This window comes from Oryzias latipes, chromosome 7, assembly GCF_053564925.1.
Source record: "Oryzias latipes strain Hd-rR chromosome 7, Olatipes_Hd-rR_3.1".
NCBI lineage: Eukaryota > Metazoa > Chordata > Actinopteri > Beloniformes > Adrianichthyidae > Oryzias > Oryzias latipes.
Window position 1 is genome coordinate 25,408,240 of NC_136243.1, and position 23,063 is coordinate 25,431,302.

At 37.7% G+C, this 23,063-nt stretch overlaps 1 protein-coding gene across 1 annotated transcript; it reads left to right on the forward strand.

Moving 5' to 3' along the window:
* Positions 1-1,067: 1,067 nt before the first annotated feature.
* Positions 1,068-22,084, forward strand: slc6a17 (solute carrier family 6 member 17). Its single transcript, XM_004070678.4, has 12 exons — positions 1,068-1,424; positions 5,123-5,509; positions 8,963-9,120; positions 11,573-11,699; positions 12,903-13,084; positions 13,757-13,867; positions 14,815-15,056; positions 15,143-15,335; positions 16,312-16,504; positions 16,582-16,741; positions 16,832-16,994; positions 17,836-22,084. Exons 2-12 carry the CDS (start codon positions 5,215-5,217, stop codon positions 18,196-18,198), a joined length of 2,187 nt encoding a protein of 728 aa, XP_004070726.1. The 5' UTR covers positions 1,068-1,424; positions 5,123-5,214; the 3' UTR covers positions 18,199-22,084.
* Positions 22,085-23,063: the final 979 nt, after the last annotated feature.

Consider the following 23,063-nt stretch of genomic DNA (forward strand, 5'->3'; position numbering starts at 1 on the left):
AACTGATCCCAGCAGCTAGCCCTTGGAAAGTGAGTCATGTGAGAGAACTAAAGGAGACAGGAAGCATACTGTGCACGCACATTTGCAGTGCTGTGTTTTGTGAGGAGGGAGGTGTTTGTTGTGGAGGTGAGTGGCATGCAGAGTTAATCCCTGAGTTAAGGTGGATGGTGGTGTGAAGTTTATCCTCCTGAGGCTTCTAATTGGGGTACACATTAAAAAAAAAGTCAGTTATCGTGTAGGCAAACATGTCACATCCCCATAAGTGAAGACTGGGTCTCAGGAGGGGTTGGTTTTTCAATGGTGCATTATAAAGTTGAGAAAGAACAGATGAGTATAAAAAGACCTTCACTGTGACAGTCTCGCCTGCATCCCTGAGAACTATCACAGATTTTGAGACAGGAAAAAAAAGGCTATCTTGCAGCCAGGTGTCATTTTTGTAGCTTTTACATGCAAACTCTCCTAAAAGACTTCTCAAACAGCACATGTTTGCCTTGCATAACCCTCTGTGCTTTTAGTGTGGAGACGTACATGTTGTTACCTCACATCCACCTGCCAGTGTTACCCTCATCATGATTAACACCCTTGTCATCTGCTGGATAAACCATCAAAATGAAAAATAGATCATGCAGGGACATCATTTGTGTGTAAGAAAGCATAAAGTCTCCCAAGGAAAACACACAGACTGTCCTGAGCCAATGACATGATAAACTGTTTCAATCGAAAAGAAAAAAAAAAACAGGAATGGGAAATTACTTATTTACCCTCAAATAACCAAAGAGGAGTTTAAGGCCATGGTAGCAGGTCTGTTTGAGTGAAAAGGTTTACGTACAGCAATAAAATAGAAAACCATTTGAATTAAACTGAGTTAAATCACGAATAACACTACTAATGCGGCTCACAACTACCGACATCAACACGTCTACAATTATTTTTGTAAGAGTTTTTATTTGTTTTTTAATTTATTTTCTCGCACCTGGTTCAAGGCTCTCATTATTCAAGAAAGACTGCAGATGTCAGCGCCTGACGTGCGCACGAGCCGATGAGTCAAACTTGCGTCAGGCATCGTCGTGACTTTCCATTGCGATGTTTTTATCCCAGAGCAAAGCCACGTGGAACGTGTTACATGAGGAACACCTGAACATCTGTAAAGCGCTCAAGTGAGGAAAACCATTTTTTTTAATCGACAGTTACGCATCGGTGTGTTTTAGTGGTCAAACTTGAGGCAGCGGGCGCTGGGCTCCTGCGTCAGACTTTACGCACGGTGCGCTCCGTGTGACTGGAAGCTCTCCGTGATTTCGCATCTCCGTGCGCTCAGAGATGCTGCATGCGGAGCATCTTGAATGAAGATAACCTGCCGTGCGTTCACGTAGGATTCATGTTTTTACCAGGAGTCGCAATAAGAAGTTATTCACAGCGCAAACAAGGTAAGGACACACCTCTGATTTTACCAATGGACCGGTTTAAACAAATAACTATCTCCATTACTATCACTTGTTTTTGCATTTAGAACAAACATGTAGGCGCGTCTTTCTGCGCGTTAACTTGTCATTTTACGCGCAAACGTTGACAGAAAATGTCGGTCGTTAATCCTTCGTGTTTAACCGTGTGGTCGTCGCCCCGTGGAGACAAATTTGGCTCAAATAATAGAAATCTGAGGGCGGCCGCTCACCCGATGACACCCAGTGGTGATGTTTTTATCTGTGCTTTGCCATTATCTGACGGTTGCTATGACCTTGACAGAGCACTGGAGGTTGCATCCATAAAGGGAGTTAGCCTAGCCGTTCAGGTGTTAGTTTGTTCCTGTATTGATGCAGCAGCGCAGGATCAGATCAAACCAAGAAAGGCAGCAGTTCGTTTCTGACTCCATTTTAGATTTTAACACGTCCTACGTCTAAAATCTGTGAATGATGCTGTATGCTGTGGCTGCCAGACTGGCAGTGCAGTATAATCCAACATCGGAGCATCTCTTCCAGTTTTGCCACACTTTCTTCTGTCACGACAGTCTCCTATTATTTGTAGAAATCCCAAAGGAAATATCATGTCTGCCTTTTTTAGGTGGTGAGAATGGTTTCAGTTTGCAGAAAAAGCCAATTGCTTAGCAACTGCACATGATAAAAATGTAGAGAGGTTTGGTGTAAAATCCAGGTTGAGCTGTCATCAATGGATGTATTTGTGGAGAATTGATGGCAGAGCTCCAAAACAAAAACAAAAAAAAACAAGGTCAACCACATAAGAGTCTTCTACAAAGAGATACTTCAACGCCATGGATTTAGATTAACCTTCAGTTGTTGTATACTATAAGTGTGTGTTCTTTTCCTCATTATTACTGAGAACATTCATTTTGATAGAAAAAACAGAAGTTCAGCATCTCAGTTCAATTGTAGCCATAAACATCACACATTTACCTGATCTCCTTAAATAAATCACCCATTCCTGCCTTCTCTGACTCCCTACATTATTCCATTCTCACATCATCCCATCCCATTCAGGTAGATGTCTAAATTGTCCAAATTTGTGTCTCTTTTTTCCAAAAAAACAAAACAAAATAAATTAATAAATGAAGACGCCAAAAATGTGAGCTATTTAACTTTCTTTTTATTTACATTTCATTGAACACTAACCAATATTTTCATTTGATATTTTCATTTCGATGTCACACCACCATCCAGATTGTAGACAATTTTCAGAGTAATTAAAAAAAGCTAAAAACTGACCCGACAGTTGAAAGACTTGAAGAAGCATCACAATTTTAACTATTTTTTATGTGAAAGATGAAAAAAGTTCTGGCATGCCCAGAGGAGTGAAGGGGGTCAATTTGCTGCTAATATGGGTATTTCCTCCCATTTAAAAAGTAGGCCAAAAGCAGATTTAGATCATTATTTCTATATTGTGAAAACCCAGATTATCAAAATAATTCCACTTGTTCACAAATTTCTGCTTCGCACCTCAGGAGAGGAAGAGATCTGCTTTCATTTCATTTCAGTGGAGATGCTGTATATCATAATTTGATAGCATTGCTGCCCAACCTTTTATTGATTGAAAGATCTGTGATTGTTAATCTGATATTATTTTGTTGTATCTGTTGTAAAATGACTGATCTTTGGATTGTACACCTTTCACTCCTGTTTCTTAAACTGCTGGAGGGAAAAGTTGGATGCAATCTAAAACCTATGTAACCTAAAAGCCAGATAAAGAAATCTGCTAACTTTAGTCTATTTATTATATTATTTTTCCACCACTTCAGTTTCTCTTCAGTAATGTATCAAGGTTATTTTTGTCATTATTTTTTCAGCTGACCTTTATTTTAATTAGTTTTTGCAAGACTTACTTTTGAAACTGAATTATAGTTAGGCTTTTTTGCAGCTACAGATTCCTTTTCTTTTTAACTCTAAAAGACTGGAACAGACAGATTCTTACGACAGATGAGATACACTAAAACAGAGCAGTGATGCCATTACTTGTCATGATAATAATCTGTTGTAAAAACAATACATTTTATCTCTAAGCACCTTTCATCACACTCAAGCTCACTTACAAGTGAAATAAAATATTACCAAAACAAATGAGTTAAAACCTCATTTTTGATGATAGTAAAAAAAAAAAAAGTGGGGGGCACAGTTTGCAAGCTTATATGTTGAAGGCCATCCATCCAGAGAAGGTGTATTTTAAGCCGTGATTAAACTCTAGTAGGGAATAATTGGTGAAAAATGTATTGGTGTGGTGAGAGTTTCTGAGGTGAGGAGCAGATCAGCTGAATGTTCTCAATCACGTGGGGGAAAAACATATAAAGAGGAGTAGAGTACAAATAAAGATCATCTTAGAGCCCTTGAAGGCAAATAGAGCAGAATGAGATCCCATACATGTTGAGGGGGGCAGGTTTTGATGAGTTTTGCAAGGAAGAAAGATCTGAAAGTCCTTTTAAAATGGACTGGGAGACAGTGAAGCTCCTTTAGGTCAGGCGTGATGTGTTCACTGAGAAATTATCAGAGCAGTAGAGTTTGAAACAGCCAGACCTCATGAAGGGATTTTAGTAAGAGAACAAAAAGGGGGGAGGAACAGTGAGAGGAGTGAGACACTGTTAATATTGCTCAGATGGAAATACAGTATTGTGCACGATTTTTTTTCACATGACCTGTGAATTGGCATTCTTTCTGCTGATTGAAGATTACACAATCCCTCCAAAATTTTACAGTAAAATTGAATGAGCAGCTGTTTTCTATTTCCTATAGTAAATAAGTGGGAACATATTAAAACAGCAAACCCATTGTTTTGTGACCAAATAGATGGGAGTTGACATGGGTTGTAACTTCTTATCAGCATCTCTTTTTAAAATTGCTAATTGAGTGGATTATTAGTAAAATCCTATTCTATTAAATGAAAACCTCACAAACACAGAGTGAGGAACACTACCCCTTCAGGAAGACAGAAAAGTCAGTTGAGAGTAATAACTTCTTCAATGTGTATTTTCAAGCCAGAGCGTAATTGTGCTGTGCTCTTCGGGGAGCAGCAGTCACACGTGCTGTACGGCGCTGCTTGTGCACTTCACATGACTCAACTTTAGAATAATGGGCTCTGCTGTGAAACGGATTGTAATCCAATCTCCCAGTTTTATTCACTATAATAAACCAGAATTCCTACAGTGCTGTTCAAGCAAAGAAACTGCTGTACAACCATTTGTAAAAATCCAGAGATCTGCCCGTAGTATTTGTTGTGTCTCCTCATTTTTATATATTTTCTGTTTCATTTGGGCAAAATTTATAATTATTAATACATTTACCATAATAAATAATACAAATATACATTCATAGTTCATAACTTGGGGGGTTGGTACTCAAATTGGACAAATAAAAACACAAAACGTCTAACTATATAAGGCTGTAGAGCTTAATTATGAATTGGCCAAAGCAAGCAGTACAAAATGATTTACGTCTGTCCCTACTAAAATCAGAATTTTAAAAACTTTAAACTAAGTTAAACTTTTAAAAACTTTTAAAATACATCTTATATAAAATACATCTTGTAATAGGATGAAAAGCTCCACTTATTTAGTTTAAACTTTTCATAATTTTTAGTAGTTTACTAGATGCCAGTGTTGTTAATTTATCACAATCTCTCTTTACAGATTGAAGAAAAGCACAATTCCCTCTTGGCAACGCTTTCTCAGCTTCTGCTCAACCAATTCTCCCCCAAAAGAGCTGGCCTTTCTCAGCCACTATGCCAAAGAATACCAAGGTGACTCAGCTGCAGCACAGCAATGAACCAGTCACCGAGTCTGTGGCCGACCTGCTGTCCCTGGAGCAGCCCATGGACTATAAGAGCAGTCAGATGAGTATGGGTCTTAGTCCTGGATCTATTGCCCCAGGAAAATCCTTGCTGCCTGATCCAGATGCTGAAGACGGGCGGCCGGCATGGAACAATAAGTTGGAGTACATCTTAGCCCAGGTGGGCTTCTCTGTGGGTCTGGGTAACGTCTGGAGGTTTCCGTACCTGTGCCAGAAAAACGGTGGAGGTAAGAAAATCAGTCTTTGTGTGTGAAAGTACACTGACCAAAAATTTAAATGCAACACTTGTTATTGCTCCCTTTTTTTATGGTATAAACTCAAAGACATTTTCCACATACACAAAATAACCAGCTCTCTGAAATATTGTTCACAAATCTGTCTAAATCTGTGATAGTGAGCACTTCTCCTTTGCCAAGACAATCCATCCCACCTCACAGGTGTGCCATATCAAGATGCTGATTAGACAGCATGATTATTGCACAGGTGTGCCTTAGACTGGCCACAAGAAAAGGCCACTCTGAAATCTTCACTTGTATCACACAGCACAATGCCACAGATGTCGCAAGTTTTGAGGGAGCATGCAATTGGCATGCTGATAGCAGGAATGTCCACCAAAGCTGTTGCTAGGGAATTGAATGTCCATTTCTTCACCATAAGCCATCTCCAAAGGCGTTTCCGAGAATTTGGTAGCACATCCAACCGGCCTCACAACCGCATAAAAGCTAATAAACCGCATGAAAAATGGGAGCAATAACAAAAGTGTTGCGTTTATATTTTTGGTTAGTGTAGATCTTGGTTCAGTTCAAAGCATCCTTTTCAACAAAAAGAAATACATCAGTCTTTTTTGGTCATATTTTATCCCTTTTTTCTTTATTGTTCTTGATTTTGAAACATCCGGTTATGTACTGTACAGACGGATTTCCAGTTTGCCCTAAAGCGACTGGATTGATGTAGAAATCTCAAATAATCCTGATTTTCAGATAGTTCTGGTGTTGATTTTATACCTTTTAATTTGATTGTTAATGCTTTATTTTTTAATAATGTTGGAAAACTTTTCATACTTTCTTTAAACAGATAATTATTGTACAGTAAAAAAAAGATCTAATGCTTGTGATATGATGTAGTAACCATCATCTGAAAGTGATTGTGAGCAAGATAGAGGAGAAGATTTTGGTTTTTAGGCAGTGCAGCATTTCTTAAAAATATATTTCCATTATGAGAAAAGAAAAGAAAGTGGTGGATAACACTTTGGTGTTAACCTGGAGAACAGACTGGATTACAGGCGCAACAGATGGTACTTCTTGAGGATATTCATGGCCTATGATGTTTGCAGCAACGTGTCTATTTTTTTTTTTGCTTGTCTGTTGTGGAGAGTGAATCCATATCTGCAGTCACCTGTTGAGTTGCAGCATCAGAGGCTGAACAAACTGATAAAAAAAGACCAAATCTGTTTGGGTCATGCTCTGGATTTGATTATTGAAAAAAAAACATTTTTCATTACTCAAGTCTTCTTCAGATTCCCTGCAATAATGACAGGCACTGCAGATCTTTACTGCTTACAGCTTTAACCATCTGCAATGACACTGAAGAATGCTAGAAAATGAGATACGACACTTTATTATTTCTCCTTAGAAAGTATTAAAGTGTTTTAATAGAGAAAAAACGGCAATACTATTTTTAAAGGTGGCTGTCGGTAACAGAAAAACATTTTATCATTAATAACAATAATATTACAGAAATATGTCATTGTAAAAAATCAAACTGCTTTTTTTGGAAAAAATAAGACTTTTAAGGTAAATATTCTGTTTTGCATTCAAAGTATAAAATGTGAATTTCATTGTAGATTTTTTTTTATTGTTTGAGATCTTAAGGACTGATTTAATAGGCATCATATGTAGTTAATTTAAACCATTTTGCATGTGTCTCATGCTAAATTCTACAGGCACAAACATTTGTCTTCTACACAGAAGTCTTGAGATACAGTATTGACTTTATGAGCCTTTAAATATATTTAATTCATCACTACATTGTTTTTGTTCAGAAAACTGGATGTCTGGTGTTGAATAAAGAGAAAAGCACAGACTGCATGAGCTCAATGTGTGAAAGTTGGCAGCTTTTAAATCGACTAGAACAAGCAAGTTAACTGTATAATTGCCATTTACCGTAAATACGATCATCTCAGCTATGAATCACAACAATGAGGGGGTCAGTGAAGAATGTCAGCATACATTAGGCTATGCCACCTATCAGAGCATCGCATCAGGAATGCTGTGTTAGCTCCACCTGCTGTTATTGTTGCTCGGTTAGCTTTGAAAGAATTTCCCTTTATAATTGTCAATAAAAAGAGGAACTCAACTCTATTCATTTTGTTTAATCGTGTCTTTTATAATTCACTTTATTCACGCTATAGTTATATATGTTTTTACAGACTGGCTTGTGTTTTTACAGGACTAACTTGTTGGAGAGATTGGGGCTTCCAGGAGAGCATTAAAGCAAACTGGAGTACAAGATGCTGTTTAAAAAAGCAGACCATTATTTCTGGAGCACATGTGTCTTACTGAAAAAAGCTGCTGGCGTGAAAAATAACCACCAAATTAGTCAAAAGACAAAACAAGACAGGCGAGAACATCTCACAGTGAATGTCAGTTGCTGTGCTGCAACAATGTAACGGCAGCAAAAAGAAGTCCATTACAACATTGTTTTTAGATTTTAGCAACTACCAGTGATGCAAAGGTTACAGAGCTTTATGCTGACAAATGTCGTAATTTTTTGTTGAGATAAATAAACCTAAAACGCTTGTTGGAATTCCAGATGAAATGTTCTTAATTCCTTTTTATTATTTAGTTTTTATGTATAATATACTTGATTTCAGTTAAGGACTTTCCTTGCTTGCCAGAATCCCTTCTAACAACATACAATCTATTGTAAATTCATACAAGAAATAAAGATAAAAAATACCTTATAGTGAATAGATTCTTCAAATGGAATAACAGAAAAGTGAAAGTTCTTTTTATATCAAACCTGTTAGTACTTTACATTTGGCAAATTTTCTAAAAATCTGTGAAACAGCCACTTTTAACATGGAAAATAAGCGTAAATAGGAAAATGTATCCTTGACTTTATCTAAAGCTTTTTACAGATTCATAAACAGAGTTTGGTTTTAAGTTTTAAATTAGGAAACTCTCAAAAGATTTCAAGTTAATTAAATTTTCTATGCTGGATGTTTCTTCCATTTTCATTTGATATCATTTTTGTTTAGTTTGTAATTATTTGTATTAACGTTGTTGTAAAACTTGGATCAGTCTTCAAACCTTTTATCTTATATAGACAGCTTTTTAATATTCACAGAGAAAAGGCCTAAAAAGATAACAGAGCATCACCATTCCCATGCTGCTTTCAGCCTCTGAAGATGTTATACGTCTGCGACTGCCTTCTGTTCTCTGTGTCTTCTGTGCTGAGAACTTGAAGTAATTTCTGACCAAATTATTAATGAAAAGGGCAAATGGTAAAAGTAAGCAGAAAAGAAGACGGAACAAAAAGAAAATAATGTAGTAAGACCAAATGATCTTTTAAAAAGTGCAATAGTAAAACTTTGTGCTCCAGTTTCCTAATTTTTGCACATCCTATAAAGTGGATAAAAGATTATTCAAATAAAACTGTAAATGTTTCCATCTCTGCAGGTGCATACCTTGTCCCATACTTCATCCTTCTACTTCTCATTGGAATCCCTTTGTTTTTCCTGGAACTGGCGGTGGGTCAAAGGATCAGGCGTGGCAGCATTGGAGTGTGGAACTATGTGTACCCACAGCTTGGAGGCATTGGTGTTTCTAGTTTGATGGTAAGTGTCACTTCCTGGCGGGGCATCAGCACATCCTTCACTTAGTTAACACACTTTGGAGAACATCTATAAAATCATACTGCGGACATCTGACACCAGCAGTTTGAAAGCTTTTTTTCTCCTTCTGTTGTTCACAAATATTCAATCCCTTGATTTTCTGAACCTGCTCATTCCTTTCTTGGGATCACAGGGATGCTGGAGCCTATCCCAGCTACTGTTTGGGAAAGTGGGTTACACCCTGGACATGTTGTCAGTCTGTCCCAGGGCACAAATTAAATTCAAAAACACTTAATCTATATGAGAAATAAAATCAAACATATAATTTGGGGGCTTTTAGATTATATAGTGTGATTTAACATTTAAAAGCAGCACACAATGATCACCTTCTCATGTTCACCATGCTGGTTGCAGGTTTGAGTGCTTCGATACTTCACAACTGTCTTAGCTCTCTTTGTGGAAACGATGCATAGGTATTTAGGTTTCAATTTTCTCAATGACAGCTTCACACAGCTGTTGGAAATGTTTCAGCCAGATATTCATTTTATCACAGAGGATTTATGGTACTGTAGGTTGGTTTGCGGTGCCATTGGAGTCCATTAAATTTCAAGCTATAATCAGAAGGCCATGATAAGGCCAAATGACCTTTGTGGCATTTTATTTAGGGAGATATTAGAAAATGGGTCCTTTGTCTGCATGTATTGTGGCAGTGTTTGCCTGGCCTGGACCACAATGTCCTCAGTCCTTAGAGTCTTCAGAGCATGTTGCCCTGCTTGCTTCTCTCAGCAGAGCTTGTGGAAGAGGGTCAGACGTGGTCAATTACTATATTGAGTTAGACAGAGTAAAACCATGCGCAATCTGTATTAAGGGGCTTAAAGTGTGCCCTAAAAGGTTCCACCCATCCCATCACACTACTACTACTAACTACAACTGTTGATACAAGGTTTATATTTATGTCTTTATGTTTTTTTTATTATACTCTAATTTAACCCCATCATCAGAATGTCTAATTTGAAATTCAAACATTGTTTTACGTGGTTAAGATGAATCTAAATCTAATTTTTTTTAAAGAAAACCAGAGGAATAATTTTCTAAGCGAAGTGAGTCTATTGGACTGTTGCCTCACTTTGGTCCTCTAGTAGTACCCAGTCTGGCTTTTTTCTGCTGTTGCCCATTTCCTTCAAAGTGTTTGATTCAATGTTATGTTCATCCCTTGGTTGAATTAAGGTGTTGAGTTTAAATGTCATCAACTTTCCTGACCTGTTCAACATAAATAAAGACTCACTCCTATGAAAACTGCTTTTTGTGTGTTTTTAACATGTCTTTGTAGCATTTTTCTCATGATGGAGGACATGTATAAAATAATTTAAAATAAAATTGGTTTTCTGATTATTTGTTTATTCAAATCATGGTTAATAGGAAAAGACAAAAAAATTTAATTTTGAAAATCCCGTAGTTGTGAAGTAGACATTTCAATCGGCAGGCCACAAGCTCCCTGCTCCGCTTCATTCTGATGCATCCAGTTGCATCTAGATCTATGTACGTCTTTGTTTTCCTCTTTTGAGCTGTGATCAAAACTGCATGTCTGGATAGTTCCAATATTGCTGGCCATTTTTGTTGCACTGGTAATGTGAGCTTGGGTTTGTAAGGGGCTGTAAGCAAGCGGGAGAGAATGTAAAGAAAAGGTTGATGGAAATACACGCAGGCTTATTCCAGGCCAACAGTCTCTAATTAGAAGTGATGAGGAATTCTAGTCAGAGAAAATTATTTCAAGATGTCAAAAAATCAATCCTTTAGAGTCTTTACCAGTAATCGTTCATAAGAATAAGTCATCATGCCCCCAATCCACCTGTTTTAACCCTTGTGCTATCTTAGATGACCCCACCCTTAGATTGACGTGTTCTCCCTACCATGACAAAAGTGGATAAAGGTGAAGTGGATTTCATGTAATTCATGGACACCAGTGAAGATCACAAATCATTGAAGAAAAAAGGTTCAGAGCACTGTCTAGTGGGTCTAGATGACCCAACTCCCAATGTTAACGTGCCTAGGATAGCACAAGGGTTAAACACTGTCAGTCAGCAGCTGCATCACTCAGTAAATGATCTACTCCACCAATCTGTCCATTTTTTAGTCAATCCAGCATTAATTTCATCACTCTAATGTAAAGTAGGTTCTGAAAAGTCCTGGCTGGGGGAAGCGAGGCGTGTGGCAGCTGGGATATGGCAGAGGGCAATTCAGCAGCTATAAATATCTCCTCTTTGAGAGCCACAGACTTGGCTCCAGAGAGCAAACAGCTCAATAATTCATATGCACTTCATCTTAACCTGTGAGCTCTGTGTCTGTGCCTTGACTTAAGATGAGGTGTTCACCACAACACACATCGCAGTGTTTGTCTGAAGCATGGGGCTTGAGTGATTACTAAACTTTGCTGTTCTCTCTCATCTCTCCTCAGGTTTGTGGTTTTGTCGGCCTCTATTACAATGTGATTATTGGCTGGAGCATCTTCTATTTCTTCCAGTCGTTTCAGTATCCGTTGCCTTGGGCTGAATGTCCCATTCAGAGAAATGGAAGTCAAGTCAGTGAGTCTACATCCATTACATTTGAAAAAACCAAACTACGGTAAACTACAAACATGTGTCAGAAAACATACATTTCAAATAAGTGTATGCATAAATGCTACTAATCAGTTTAGTTTAGTTTAGTTTAGTTTAGTTTAGTTTAGTTTAGTTTAGTTTAGTTTAGTTTAGTTTAGTTTAGTTTAGTTTAGTTTAGTTTAGTTTAGTTTAGTTTAGTTTAGTTTAGTTTAGTTGACAGAAACCATGTACAGTAAGGATCATTAGTCAAAGAATAGATGATCTGTACCAAACTATAGCTCTCAGAGCTGTAGTCCCCAAGATGTACAATTACAAGAAGCATAAAACAATGCAATGCAATAGCATAAAAGGTACAATTACGGTATTTCTTAATAAAAAAAACAATTGGAAAGCGAAAAAAGACACAATTCTAAAACACAACTCATAATGTACTATTTAAGATAATTTACAGTTCAAACAATACAGTTCTACTATTTTAAATATTACTTTTAATAGTGTTGACATGTCTATCTTGTTAAAAAATAGTTGTATATAATAATTTTGAAATTATGATAATTAATAAGTGAGATCCCAACTCTAAAGCTACGTTCATTTCGGGCGTGTGACACAAAATCACATTCTTGAATGCACATTTAGCATGAGGTGTTCATGCTAACTAGCAGGGAGGGGGCTTTTTCTTTTTCTTTCTCTACTGTTTACTAGTGCATGTCCACCACCACCAGTTGAACTTGGCTTGGTCTGAAAATCAAAGCGGTGCAAATCTCATGAATCTTGCTCCAGGCTTTTTCTTTCACAGCTCTATTCTGATATATGACTTGGTGTCATAGAATCTGGACACAAACCGCAATTATTAATTTCTTCTCCGTGTTCAATTTTCCAACAGTTGGCACTTCCGTGAATTAAAGAGGACGCCAACCATACATCCCTATGGAAACCCATAACGTGGTTATATGTGCATCTACATAGACTTTTCATTTAATCTGGTCGCTTGAACGCATGTTGCCAAAGGCGGTGTGAATGTAGCTTAATAATAACCAAATATTACCTTCAATTTTTTTGTTATTGTAGCTTTAGCTAACAGTTATTTGCATTTTAAATCTAAAGAACTGTTTAGAAAACTATTTTGTATTTTCTAATCCTTTCAATTCCAGACTGTTTATATTTAATTTTTCTTTAATCCTGTCATAGTTGTGGAGCCAGAGTGTGAGAAGAGCTCAGCCACCACTTATTTCTGGTATCGGCAGGCTCTTAACATCACCAGCACCATCAATGACACTGGTGGTCTGAACTGGAAGATGACTTTGTCCCTGCTGGTGGCTTGGATCTTGGTCTGCCTGGCAGTCATTAAGGGTATCCAGTCCTCTGGGAAGGTATGCGGTGTTAAGATTAGAGATTGTACTGTGAAGCTTTACTTTGCAAAGGAGAATTAAAATTTAAAAAATGCAATAAATCCTTTCAACAAAAGCATTACGTTTTATTTTTAATCAGGGATTCATCCAGAGTGACGGATTTATTGACTTGCTTTTCAGGCAAGGCAAAGATGTTAATCCTCTCATCATCTCAAGTCTATTTTTAGATCTCATCTATATTATTAAAAGAGATATTATGCAACATTGATGAGCTTACACTGAACCCAGGGAAAATGGTTCAAAATTCGCCTAAAAATTTCTCACTTTGGCAAATACTGCAGTAGCACCATTTGATCCTGATCCAGTAGATGAGTCACTTTAAACCACAGTGGAACATATCGCTTCAGCGGGAAAATACCCCACAAAGACCTAAATGCCAAGATTTAACTTAATTTTCCAACCACAAAACTTCTATTTTCATATTCTGAATTGTGGTGCCTTTTTCTCTGTAAATGATTTTTGCCTTCAAGGCTGTACCGATTCAGTGACCAGCAAACACAAAACAGAGTTGGGAGCTTTTTACCATGTGTGTCACTATATTTGAGAGCACTTCTCACTGAAGCATGTGTGAGGTCTCAGACAGGGTGTCCATGGTAACACTGTACTCTACTTGACTCTTCATCTCTGTCTTAGGTGATGTACTTCAGCTCCCTCTTCCCATATGTTGTGCTCTTCTGTTTCCTGGTGCGGGGTTTGATGATGAAGGGAGCCGTCGACGGCATCGCTCACATGTTCACCCCTAAAGTGAGAGAAATCAATGGTAGTTTTCACATTGATCAAAAAGGAAAAAGTTAACGTTTGTTTTCATGTCTTATTTTCAACATCCACATTTTTCCATATTTTCAGCAAGTGTCTCCATCTAGTGGTAAATGTATGCACTTACAAAATGATGGCTTCAAAAATTATATTTTTGTTACCTAAGAGATGTAAAGGGAGTCTTGGATTAATTCTGCCACTTTTAGTTTGTGCACGATACAAACTTTAGACTTGCAGCATTAAGGATATAATTCACAGATAAATAAATCTTTAAAAAGCCAGTTAGTCTTCCAGATCCTGACCAATATTATTTTAAAGACCAAAAAATAATATTTACTTGAATTTTAAAACACCAGTTTTGGTCAGTTTGAAACAACAAGATATGCTGTTCTGTGAAGTTTTCTTATTTAAAAACATTACTAACAATAAGGTATTCATTTATTATTTTTGTGATTGTAAAACTATTCTGCATAACTAATTATGACTTTAACGTTTTTGGCTTGGAATTCTCAAACTAGTAGATCCAGTATATAAATTTAATGGTAAAGTTTTAAGAAAATCTTTGAAAAAAACAAATTAAAAGTGAAAGAATGAAAACTTCTAAACTTGCCTTTTTCTTTTGAAAACCCACCTTTTTGCTTGACAGAAAAATATCAGAACAGTGTTTCATGTTTTTATAATTAAAGCAGAGCTCCTCTAACTATATGTAAAAAAAAAAAGAAAGTTTGTTCAATAACATAAATCCAGCTGCATCCTTCCATGTTGACATTTTTTGGACACTTTTTAAAGTTAAGCTGCAAAAAAAAAAGAGCTAGGTTACTTATTTCTGTCAAACTACCAAGAGTCTTTTCATTGGATAAAACCAAAAAATATTATGTTCATGTTTAAAAAAAAACTGAATGAGAATTTACTGAATACAATTTTTTCACCTTCAGCTTGAAAAGATGTTGGAACCCCAGGTGTGGAGAGAAGCAGCTACTCAGGTTTTCTTTGCACTTGGCCTGGGCTTTGGAGGCGTTATTGCTTTCTCCAGCTACAACAAACGAGACAACAATTGCCATTTTGACGCGGCGCTGGTTTCTATCATCAATTTCCTAACCTCCATCTTGGCCACATTGGTGGTGTTTGCCGTGTTGGGGTTTAAAGCTAATGTCATGAACGAGAAGTGTGTTGTTGAGTAAGTATGTCCTCCTGGGAACAAGAACAAGTGCTGATATCTTTCTCTCTTGACTTCATGATGACATGCATTTCTGTTCTCCACAGGAATGCTGAGAAGATCCTGAGTTACTTAAACACAGGCGTGCTGAGCAAAGAACTCGTTCCTCCTCACATCAACTTCTCTCACCTGTCTGCTCAGGACTACTCAGAAATGTACGGTGTCATCAAAACTGTAAAGGAAGACAGCTTTGGTCAACTTGGTCTGGACCCCTGCATCTTGGAAGATGAACTTAACAAGGTGAACTTAACAACTCAAAATACTGGGATGGAATTTGCATGTTGACTTGTTTGTGCATCTAGAAAAATCATAGATACGTTTTGCGAACAAAAGGAAAAAAAAAGTAATGGTTAAAAGACCTTCTTTAACATTCATATTTAGTCCCAGGTGGGACTGACTGAAGGGGAACCGAAATATAAAAAGCACAATATTAAAGAGGACCATTCATGTAGAAAAAAAGAAAATGTGACTTAAACTTAGTTAGAAACTGGTTAGAGACATTAAAATTGCTAAGAGATTCAAGATATAGCTATGATTTTCTCCGAGTCTCATTCTATTGGAGTAAAATGTTTAATTAGCCTACTGAAAACCAGTTTATTATATATGTCCTCTGTAGTCTCCATTTTGTCTCCACAACAAATCTAAGTAATCTATTTTTCTTCAATTTGAAGAACAAAATCTAAGTTATTCAAATTGTTCAAATGACAAAATCCAGAAACAAATGTCCCCTGCAGAGGACATAATGGACTGAACTGCAAAAACAAGTCTCTTAGAAATAATTAAAATATTCTTAAAATTTAAAAATTGTTTTTTAACTATATAGGCAAAATATCAGCAAATGGGGTAAGAAAATGGTCTTATCCAGAGTTATTACTATAAGAAAATAATTCTAAGACATGTTTTCTTAAACTAAGATTGTTTTTCCATTTAAAAAAAAACTCTGGATAAGATCAATTTTCTTTCAAGACAAAAAATAAGACACTGCAAAATTTCAACAAAATACGGTAACTGCAATACACTCAACTTTCTTTATAAAAAAAAAAATGAATGTCTGGAACTGTCAATATAAGCCATTCTGTTAACTCTCAAGACAATGTGTTCGCAATTACTCCCCAGTGGTTGCACCCCACTGAGATCAGCATCATTCATTCATTAAGAAGTTCATTAACAAACTAACCCTCTTTGATATATTTTTACTTTTTTTTTCAATCTCCAGGCAGTTCAGGGTACTGGTTTGGCCTTCATCGCTTTCACAGAGGCAATGACTCACTTTCCTGCTAGTCCATTTTGGTCAGTCATGTTCTTCTTTATGCTCATCAACTTGGGCCTGGGAAGCATGATTGGAACCATGACCGGCATCACCACACCAATCCTGGACGCCTTCAAGATCCGCAAGGAGATCCTGTGCGGTAAGCTTTGCCCGTAGCACCATGGGTCACGAACCTGAGTACCAATGCTGAGTGGTGTCTCCATTTCTCCCATCTAGTGGTTTGCTGTATCATAGCTTTTCTGCTGGGCCTACTGTTTGTCCAACGCTCAGGCAACTATTTTGTCACCATGTTTGATGACTACTCTGCTGGTCTACCTCTCACTGTGGTGGTGATCTTGGAGAACATCTCCGTGGCCTGGATCTATGGCACGAAGAGGTGATTTTCCTTTTCTTTGATAGTTTGTAGAAGCATTTGTAGAACCTTCTTACCATCTCTAACATTGACTGACTGATATGTTTTCTACAGGTTCATGCAGGACCTGGAGGATATGCTTGGTTTCAGGCCATACGCCTTCTACTACTATATGTGGAGATATGTGTCTCCTGCCATCTTGGTGGTGCTCATCATTTCCACAGTCATTGAGATGGCCGTCAGTCCTGCAGGATACAATGCTTGGGTGGAATCTGAGGTCAGTGCTGCCCAGTCATGTTGGGTTGGGAGATGCAGAAAAGCTGCTACTAGAGTTAAAAGTGTATAAAAGTGCGCAGTATAGGGGTGTAACAATTAATCCACTTCATTGATTTTTATTTCTACATTCCAACCAAATTGATCTGTCTGAGGCAAGTTGTTAATTGAATCGACCTATACCATTATAGAATATTTTAAACATGAAATAAATCGATTATAATCAATATTGGAAAATACCATTTGGATTGAGACACTGAAAAGGTTTACGTTAAACATAAAAACGACAAGTGCATCACAGTGGACAACGCACGTGATGGAAGCAATAATGATCAATCCATCATTACAGTCCAATGTTTGGAAACACTTTGAATTTTGCAAAGACATGGGACCATAAAGTGTGGTAGAATGTTCTAATAATGTTTTCTTTTGATGTGGAAAAACAACAGAGGGTCAAACTTTATTAAACTAAATTGTGAATTGATTTACCATTAATTCCTGTTTACTCATTTGTTTGTACACATATTTAATTTACCTTTGATTATCTTGCAAGAAATACAAGAATTCTGAAAAACTTCAACTGCACTGTTCAGTACCAAGGTGTTTATGTCTGAGTCACACTGGTTTAATTTATGCCTGAAGATCAATTTTAGGTCAGTGAATCAGATTAAAATGTATTGTTACACCCCTAGTGTGACACCATTTTCCATCTTTTTACAGTTTTTCTTACTTGTTTAATCCATTGTCCTAAATTTATGTTAAGATGCTAATTATTCCATAATGGTTCTCACTGCTTCTGCTGTGATTGGCATTTTTATCCATTCTTTTCTTTTCTTCATTCCCAGGGCTCTGAGCAGTTCCATAGCTACCCCCCCTGGGCTTTGGCAATGGCCTACGCTCTCATTGTGGTTGCCATGCTGCCTTTACCCATAATCTACATTGTCCGCCAGTTTAACCTAGTCTCTGATGGCTCCAATAAGCTGTCTGTCTCCTACCGTAAAGGTATGATGAAGGACATCTCCAACTTGGAGGAGCAGGATGAACAGCGCTTCATTCTCAGCAAGAACCCAAGCGAAGCTCCCTCCCCCATGCCCCCTCACCGGGCTTATCTGGGGCCCGGTGGCACCCAGGAGATGACCAATACCAATTATGGCACCAGCACCAAGACAGGCTACCAGAACATTGGCTCACCAGAGTCTGAGCTATGATTTTCCAAGCTCACAGATCCAGTAATCCTGGAGACAAACAAGCAAAGGAGATCATGAGGGAAAGAAAATTAACTTGCATCAATAATTCAACCCTTACCCCAAAGTAAAATCCATGAATAGCTTGTTAATGTTTTTTTCCATCTTGGCTTCTTTAGAACCCTTACTGTTGCTTGTCAGTAAATTCCCCCTGTGAGGATGAAAAATTGGGATGAAAACAATAGTTTTCATTGAGCAAGAAAGGAAGAAGGATGGAAGCAAAACAAAAATGAAAGAGACAATTGTTAGAAGTGGAGTTGAATGGAAGAAGACAGGATTATTGAAAAGCCATCCTTTTCTTTTTTATAGAAACCTTTCTCATCTGGAAAACAAAATACTTATCAATCCATCCATAACAGTGTGTAGAAATTGGGTTTTGATAGTATTACAAGCACATTGTATCTTCACATTTATTGTGCCTATCATGCATCAGCAATAATAAGCACTGTCAGGGTCCTGACACGACTTGGATCTCCTTCTATTGCTAATTTCCCACAAATGTATGATAATGTAAATAGGTGTTTTGTGCAATGTTTCCACACATCCCATGAGTTGCGCACACACACATCGCAATAGGCAAAAACAAGAGGCAGCTTGGTCACTCATCATTCCACGAAACACAAGCACAGCCATCGTTAAAGCATCTCTGAGCCTTAACATAGAGCAGCACTTTTGTGTTTCATAGTCATTGTCTTCAATAAGCAAAGCTCTGGTCTGCTGTTCAGGGTGCTGGAGGCCAAGATAAAGCTGTGTCTTTTTATCCAAGTCCTTTAATAATTACCCTAAATAACAGATACACAAGCGGAAACTGCAGACAGGCTTTTCTTTGATTAGAAAAGAGCTTCATGCTTGTTTGTGATAGGTAGGCAGGTGGAGAAAAAAAGTGAGAGCTATGTCTTTGTGTGCACACAGATTTAGACACAAGTGTGATGTCTGCAGCTGATCAAGAACTCCTCGAAATCCTACTAGTTTAAAAATAGAGCTGTGGTACCCAGGGGAAGCTGTTGCAATACACCATGCAAACATACTCAAGCTGTCTGATGTGAAGGATGAGCAGAGGAACAGTCACCATGCTTCTAGAGGTTTCCCCTGCATGGTAACTTATGCCCAACAATAATGTAACCCTGCATTGATGCAAAAGCTCAGTCCTATTCTGCAGGAGGATAGTTTACAAAATTCTAAAGCTGTGTCCATTTCATTGAATATTTTTCAAAAACACTACATAATACACCTCAGTGTTTTTTGTGATCCAAAAAGAGGAGGTAAAAAAACATTTTTACCCACTCTTTAATATGTAATAATGTCTTACAAGGTCAGTGTGGGGAGGTTAATGTATAAACGTACCATGTAAATGTTTCAAACAGTGGTGATACATGGTTTGGACCACTAGATGTCTCTGCTGGCCAGCAGAGAAGCCTGAGACATTCTCTTTGTACTTGTGCCCCCTCCCTGAGAAGCACCAATGCTTAAGACTGAACAAATGTAGTTGAACAATCAGTCACATTCTCATGTGCCTGAGCCGCCTCCTTGTTGTCTGTTGGCCTTATGCTCCTGTCAGTGTATTAGTTTTCTTCATTAAGTGAATATTGGACCAATGTTTCTACTTATTCTCATGAGCACTTTAATTAGATAGACCCTGGAGTTTTTAAGCAGAAATTCAGAAAAAGGATTTTAGAGAATATTTATATATAAAAATCAAATGTCCTTTTTTTGGTTTGATCTCAAATTTGTGAAGCATCTCTGGAAAAATATGTCGTGTGGACCAGGGCCTTTTCTTGAACTGTTAACCTTCTTTTAGTTAAAAGAAAGTTGGCTTCTGTTTCCGGCATTAAGCCTTCTGAAGTGGATTTCTGGATTATATGCACATTTTGATCATTGTTATTCACTTTTTATCAGGGAATTTTGAGGCACAAGCAGAGGACAGAGGGCTTTAATTTCCGTTGAAATAATTGATTCTTCCAGTAGCTGTTCTATTGTATCAGACAGATTGCAACTCTGAGAAGGTTAAAACCTGAGAGCCGTGTTGTACTTCCTATGAATGTGGTTAAAACTTATGGGAGAAATTCTGCTAACACTGGCAAGTTCATACAGGACAATGCATGATGTGGATTGGGGACCACTCCTGCAGTTTAAGCTCCAAGTTAAACCTGCAAGAATACGTCTATAAGAAGCTTCTTTAGTTACGTCTAAAAAATGTGTCCAAATAATGTAGTAGTAGTATAGGTAGTTCATCCGTAAACTATACAGTAAGGTAAAGACTGCCTTTAAGGAAAAATATCTCAGTTCCTTTGCCTGTATGACCCAGTTCAAAGTGATAATTAATTGAACAGATTTTTGTTTATAGTTTTCAGTTTATAGATTTAGGTTCACATATGGGCTGTAACTCCCACCCTATGGTCCAGCAATACCTTTCTCCGCATGTTAGCTGACAGTCATCCCCAATGGATGTTTTGACAGAATGTGATCTATAAGTGAAACTCCTGCCACAAAAATATACACTTATATCCTACAAGCCAGCCATATGTCGATTTCAAAGGTTTTTAGAGGAACAATGAAGATTTAAAAAATAGAATTGACAACACTTAAAACAGAACCTTACATAAAACCACAAAATAAACCTTAGTGTTTCTTCTTTTCAAGATAACTGTTTACTGTTTACAGTTCATAACTCATCGTTATATGTTGATGTTCATACATCTGTGAGATAGACATGCACATGGAAAGGCAGACAGATCTTATGTGATAATATTCAAGGCACAAAAAGCTTAGCTGAAGGCATTGATCTTCCTTCCAAAAAGCTGAAGCTATAGCACGTTTTACGGAAGCACAGGCCTGCCAGCTTCATAGAGGAATAAACTGTACACTGAAATGCACTGCCATCTTCAAATAAAGTAGACTTTAGCCACAAATGTCAGGAGAGCACAATCACAACGTGTTTACAGTGTTTTTGGACATGCTAACCTCCTTTATCATACTGCATTCAGCTGTTAGATACCAAGGCACAGTCAATCTCAGTGCTCACATTTAAATACGTTTCTGAACAAAGTGTAAAAGCTCAAAAGCAGAGAAATGTCTTCTCAGACTGTGAAAAGTGAATATTCATGGTATCGAAAATGAAAGACTCCAACTCCAGGGTCTTTTTGTTGTATCCATGTGTCCAGTGTGTTGCGAGCAATTTCCTCAAGTGATTTCAGTTTGGTAACTGAGACAAACTTGATAAAAGTGGTTTAAAAGTACATTTATGGAATAGTCTTTATGTGACAAACTATAGTTATATTTATAGTATTTAAATTATGTATTTAAACTGTAAATATTGATGTACATTCAGATAAATTCACACTGAGTATCTATAGTAAAAGTCACAGGGTGTATACTTGAGCTGTAAATAATAATTGTATATTTTTAGATATTTTTGATTTTTGTACTGTCTGCAATGTTACTTTGGTGTCTGTTGGTTTCTAGTGTTTGTGTGTGGTTGTCCTCAATAAAAACAGCTGTGTGCCTGTATGTGGATGTGTGTGGGTGTGTGTGTGCAGGTGTGCATGTGTGTGTTGTAGATTTTCGGTGTTTTACCATGTGTTTTTCTCCTTTCAGTGTTGTGTGCTGCTGATATAAACCAGAACAGGAAGTCAAATTTTGTTGCAGTAAACTGGGACCACTGATATGTAACGCAATTTTTTTCTCTGTTTCTCACTGAATGTGTAATGTCTGATAGGTACCAAACTAGAAACACAATCAGAATCAAACTGGATGAAACATTAACTGTAATGTGTGGGTGAACAAGGTGATGAACTGTACAAAATGAGAAAAAGTTAAAGATCAATTAAAATACTCACTTTTATTCAAGAAAGTGTATTGCGCCTCATTTGTTCTGATACTTTAAGATGCTCTGTCTGTTTCAAATCACCTGTTAAATGACTGAAGAAGATCATTAAGTTATAAATCACTATTTTTTACTTTGAGCTTATGTTCAACCATTGTGCAGCAGTCAGGAATTGTACCACTGGACTGGCAGACAGGGGTAGTGCTCCCCCTTTTCAAGAAGGGCGACCCAAGAGTGCTTTGCAACTACCAGGGAGTCACACTCCTCAGCCTCCCTGGGAAAGTGTTTGCCAGGGTACTGGAGATGAGTGTTTGTCCTGTAGTCGAACAACAGGATGGTTCTCGTCCTGGTTGTGGAATAGTGGACCAGCTCTACACTCTCTGTAGGGTGCAGGGGGGGTTATGGGAGTTTGCTCATTCAGTCCATATGCGTTTCGTGGAATGGGAAAAGGCGTATGACCGCGTCCTCCATGGTGCCCTGCGGAGAGTGCTTTGGGAATATGGGGTCTGGGGAGTCTTACTGAGTGAGGTCTGTCCGGTCTCTGCATGACCAGAGCAGGAGCTCAAATATACATTTGAAAAGAACTTATTTGGGAAGCTCCCTGCTCCAAGCTATCAACAATGGGAAGGGGGGACGGGGTTGCTCTGCACCAACAGTCTCGCCCACAACTCAGAGTCAAATTTCTAATGAACTACTGCCACTCTGCAAAACTGTCCTAGTAAACTACAGAAGTTTTTAAAATCTTTGCTAAAAACTGCAAAATTATAACAAATACAATGGGAACGCTTTTGAAATAGATCAAAGGTGATCGGAGTGGGACTTTAACAGACTAAGAACAGCTAAATCAGCAGCTAAGCTTTTTCAAAGAAGCTAAAATCAGCACTAACACGTGTAAAACGGGGCTAAAGGCACAACAGTAAGATTTTGTTAATTTCAGCTCAAATGTACCTATAAGGCCTTACATGGAATGGCCCCGTCCTATATTAAGGACCTCATAGTCCCTTAC

Bases quoted from the DNA above. Each gene is read 5' to 3' on its own strand.
- slc6a17 (XM_004070678.4), top strand. From the start codon at position 5,215: ATGCCAAAGAATACCAAGGTGACTCAGCTGCAGCACAGCAATGAACCA. The intron at 9,121-11,572 runs GTAAGTGTCACT...ATCTCTCCTCAG, and splicing joins TTGGTGTTTCTAGTTTGATG to GTTTGTGGTTTTGTCGGCCT. The intron at 16,995-17,835 runs GTCAGTGCTGCC...CTTCATTCCCAG, and splicing joins ATGCTTGGGTGGAATCTGAG to GGCTCTGAGCAGTTCCATAG.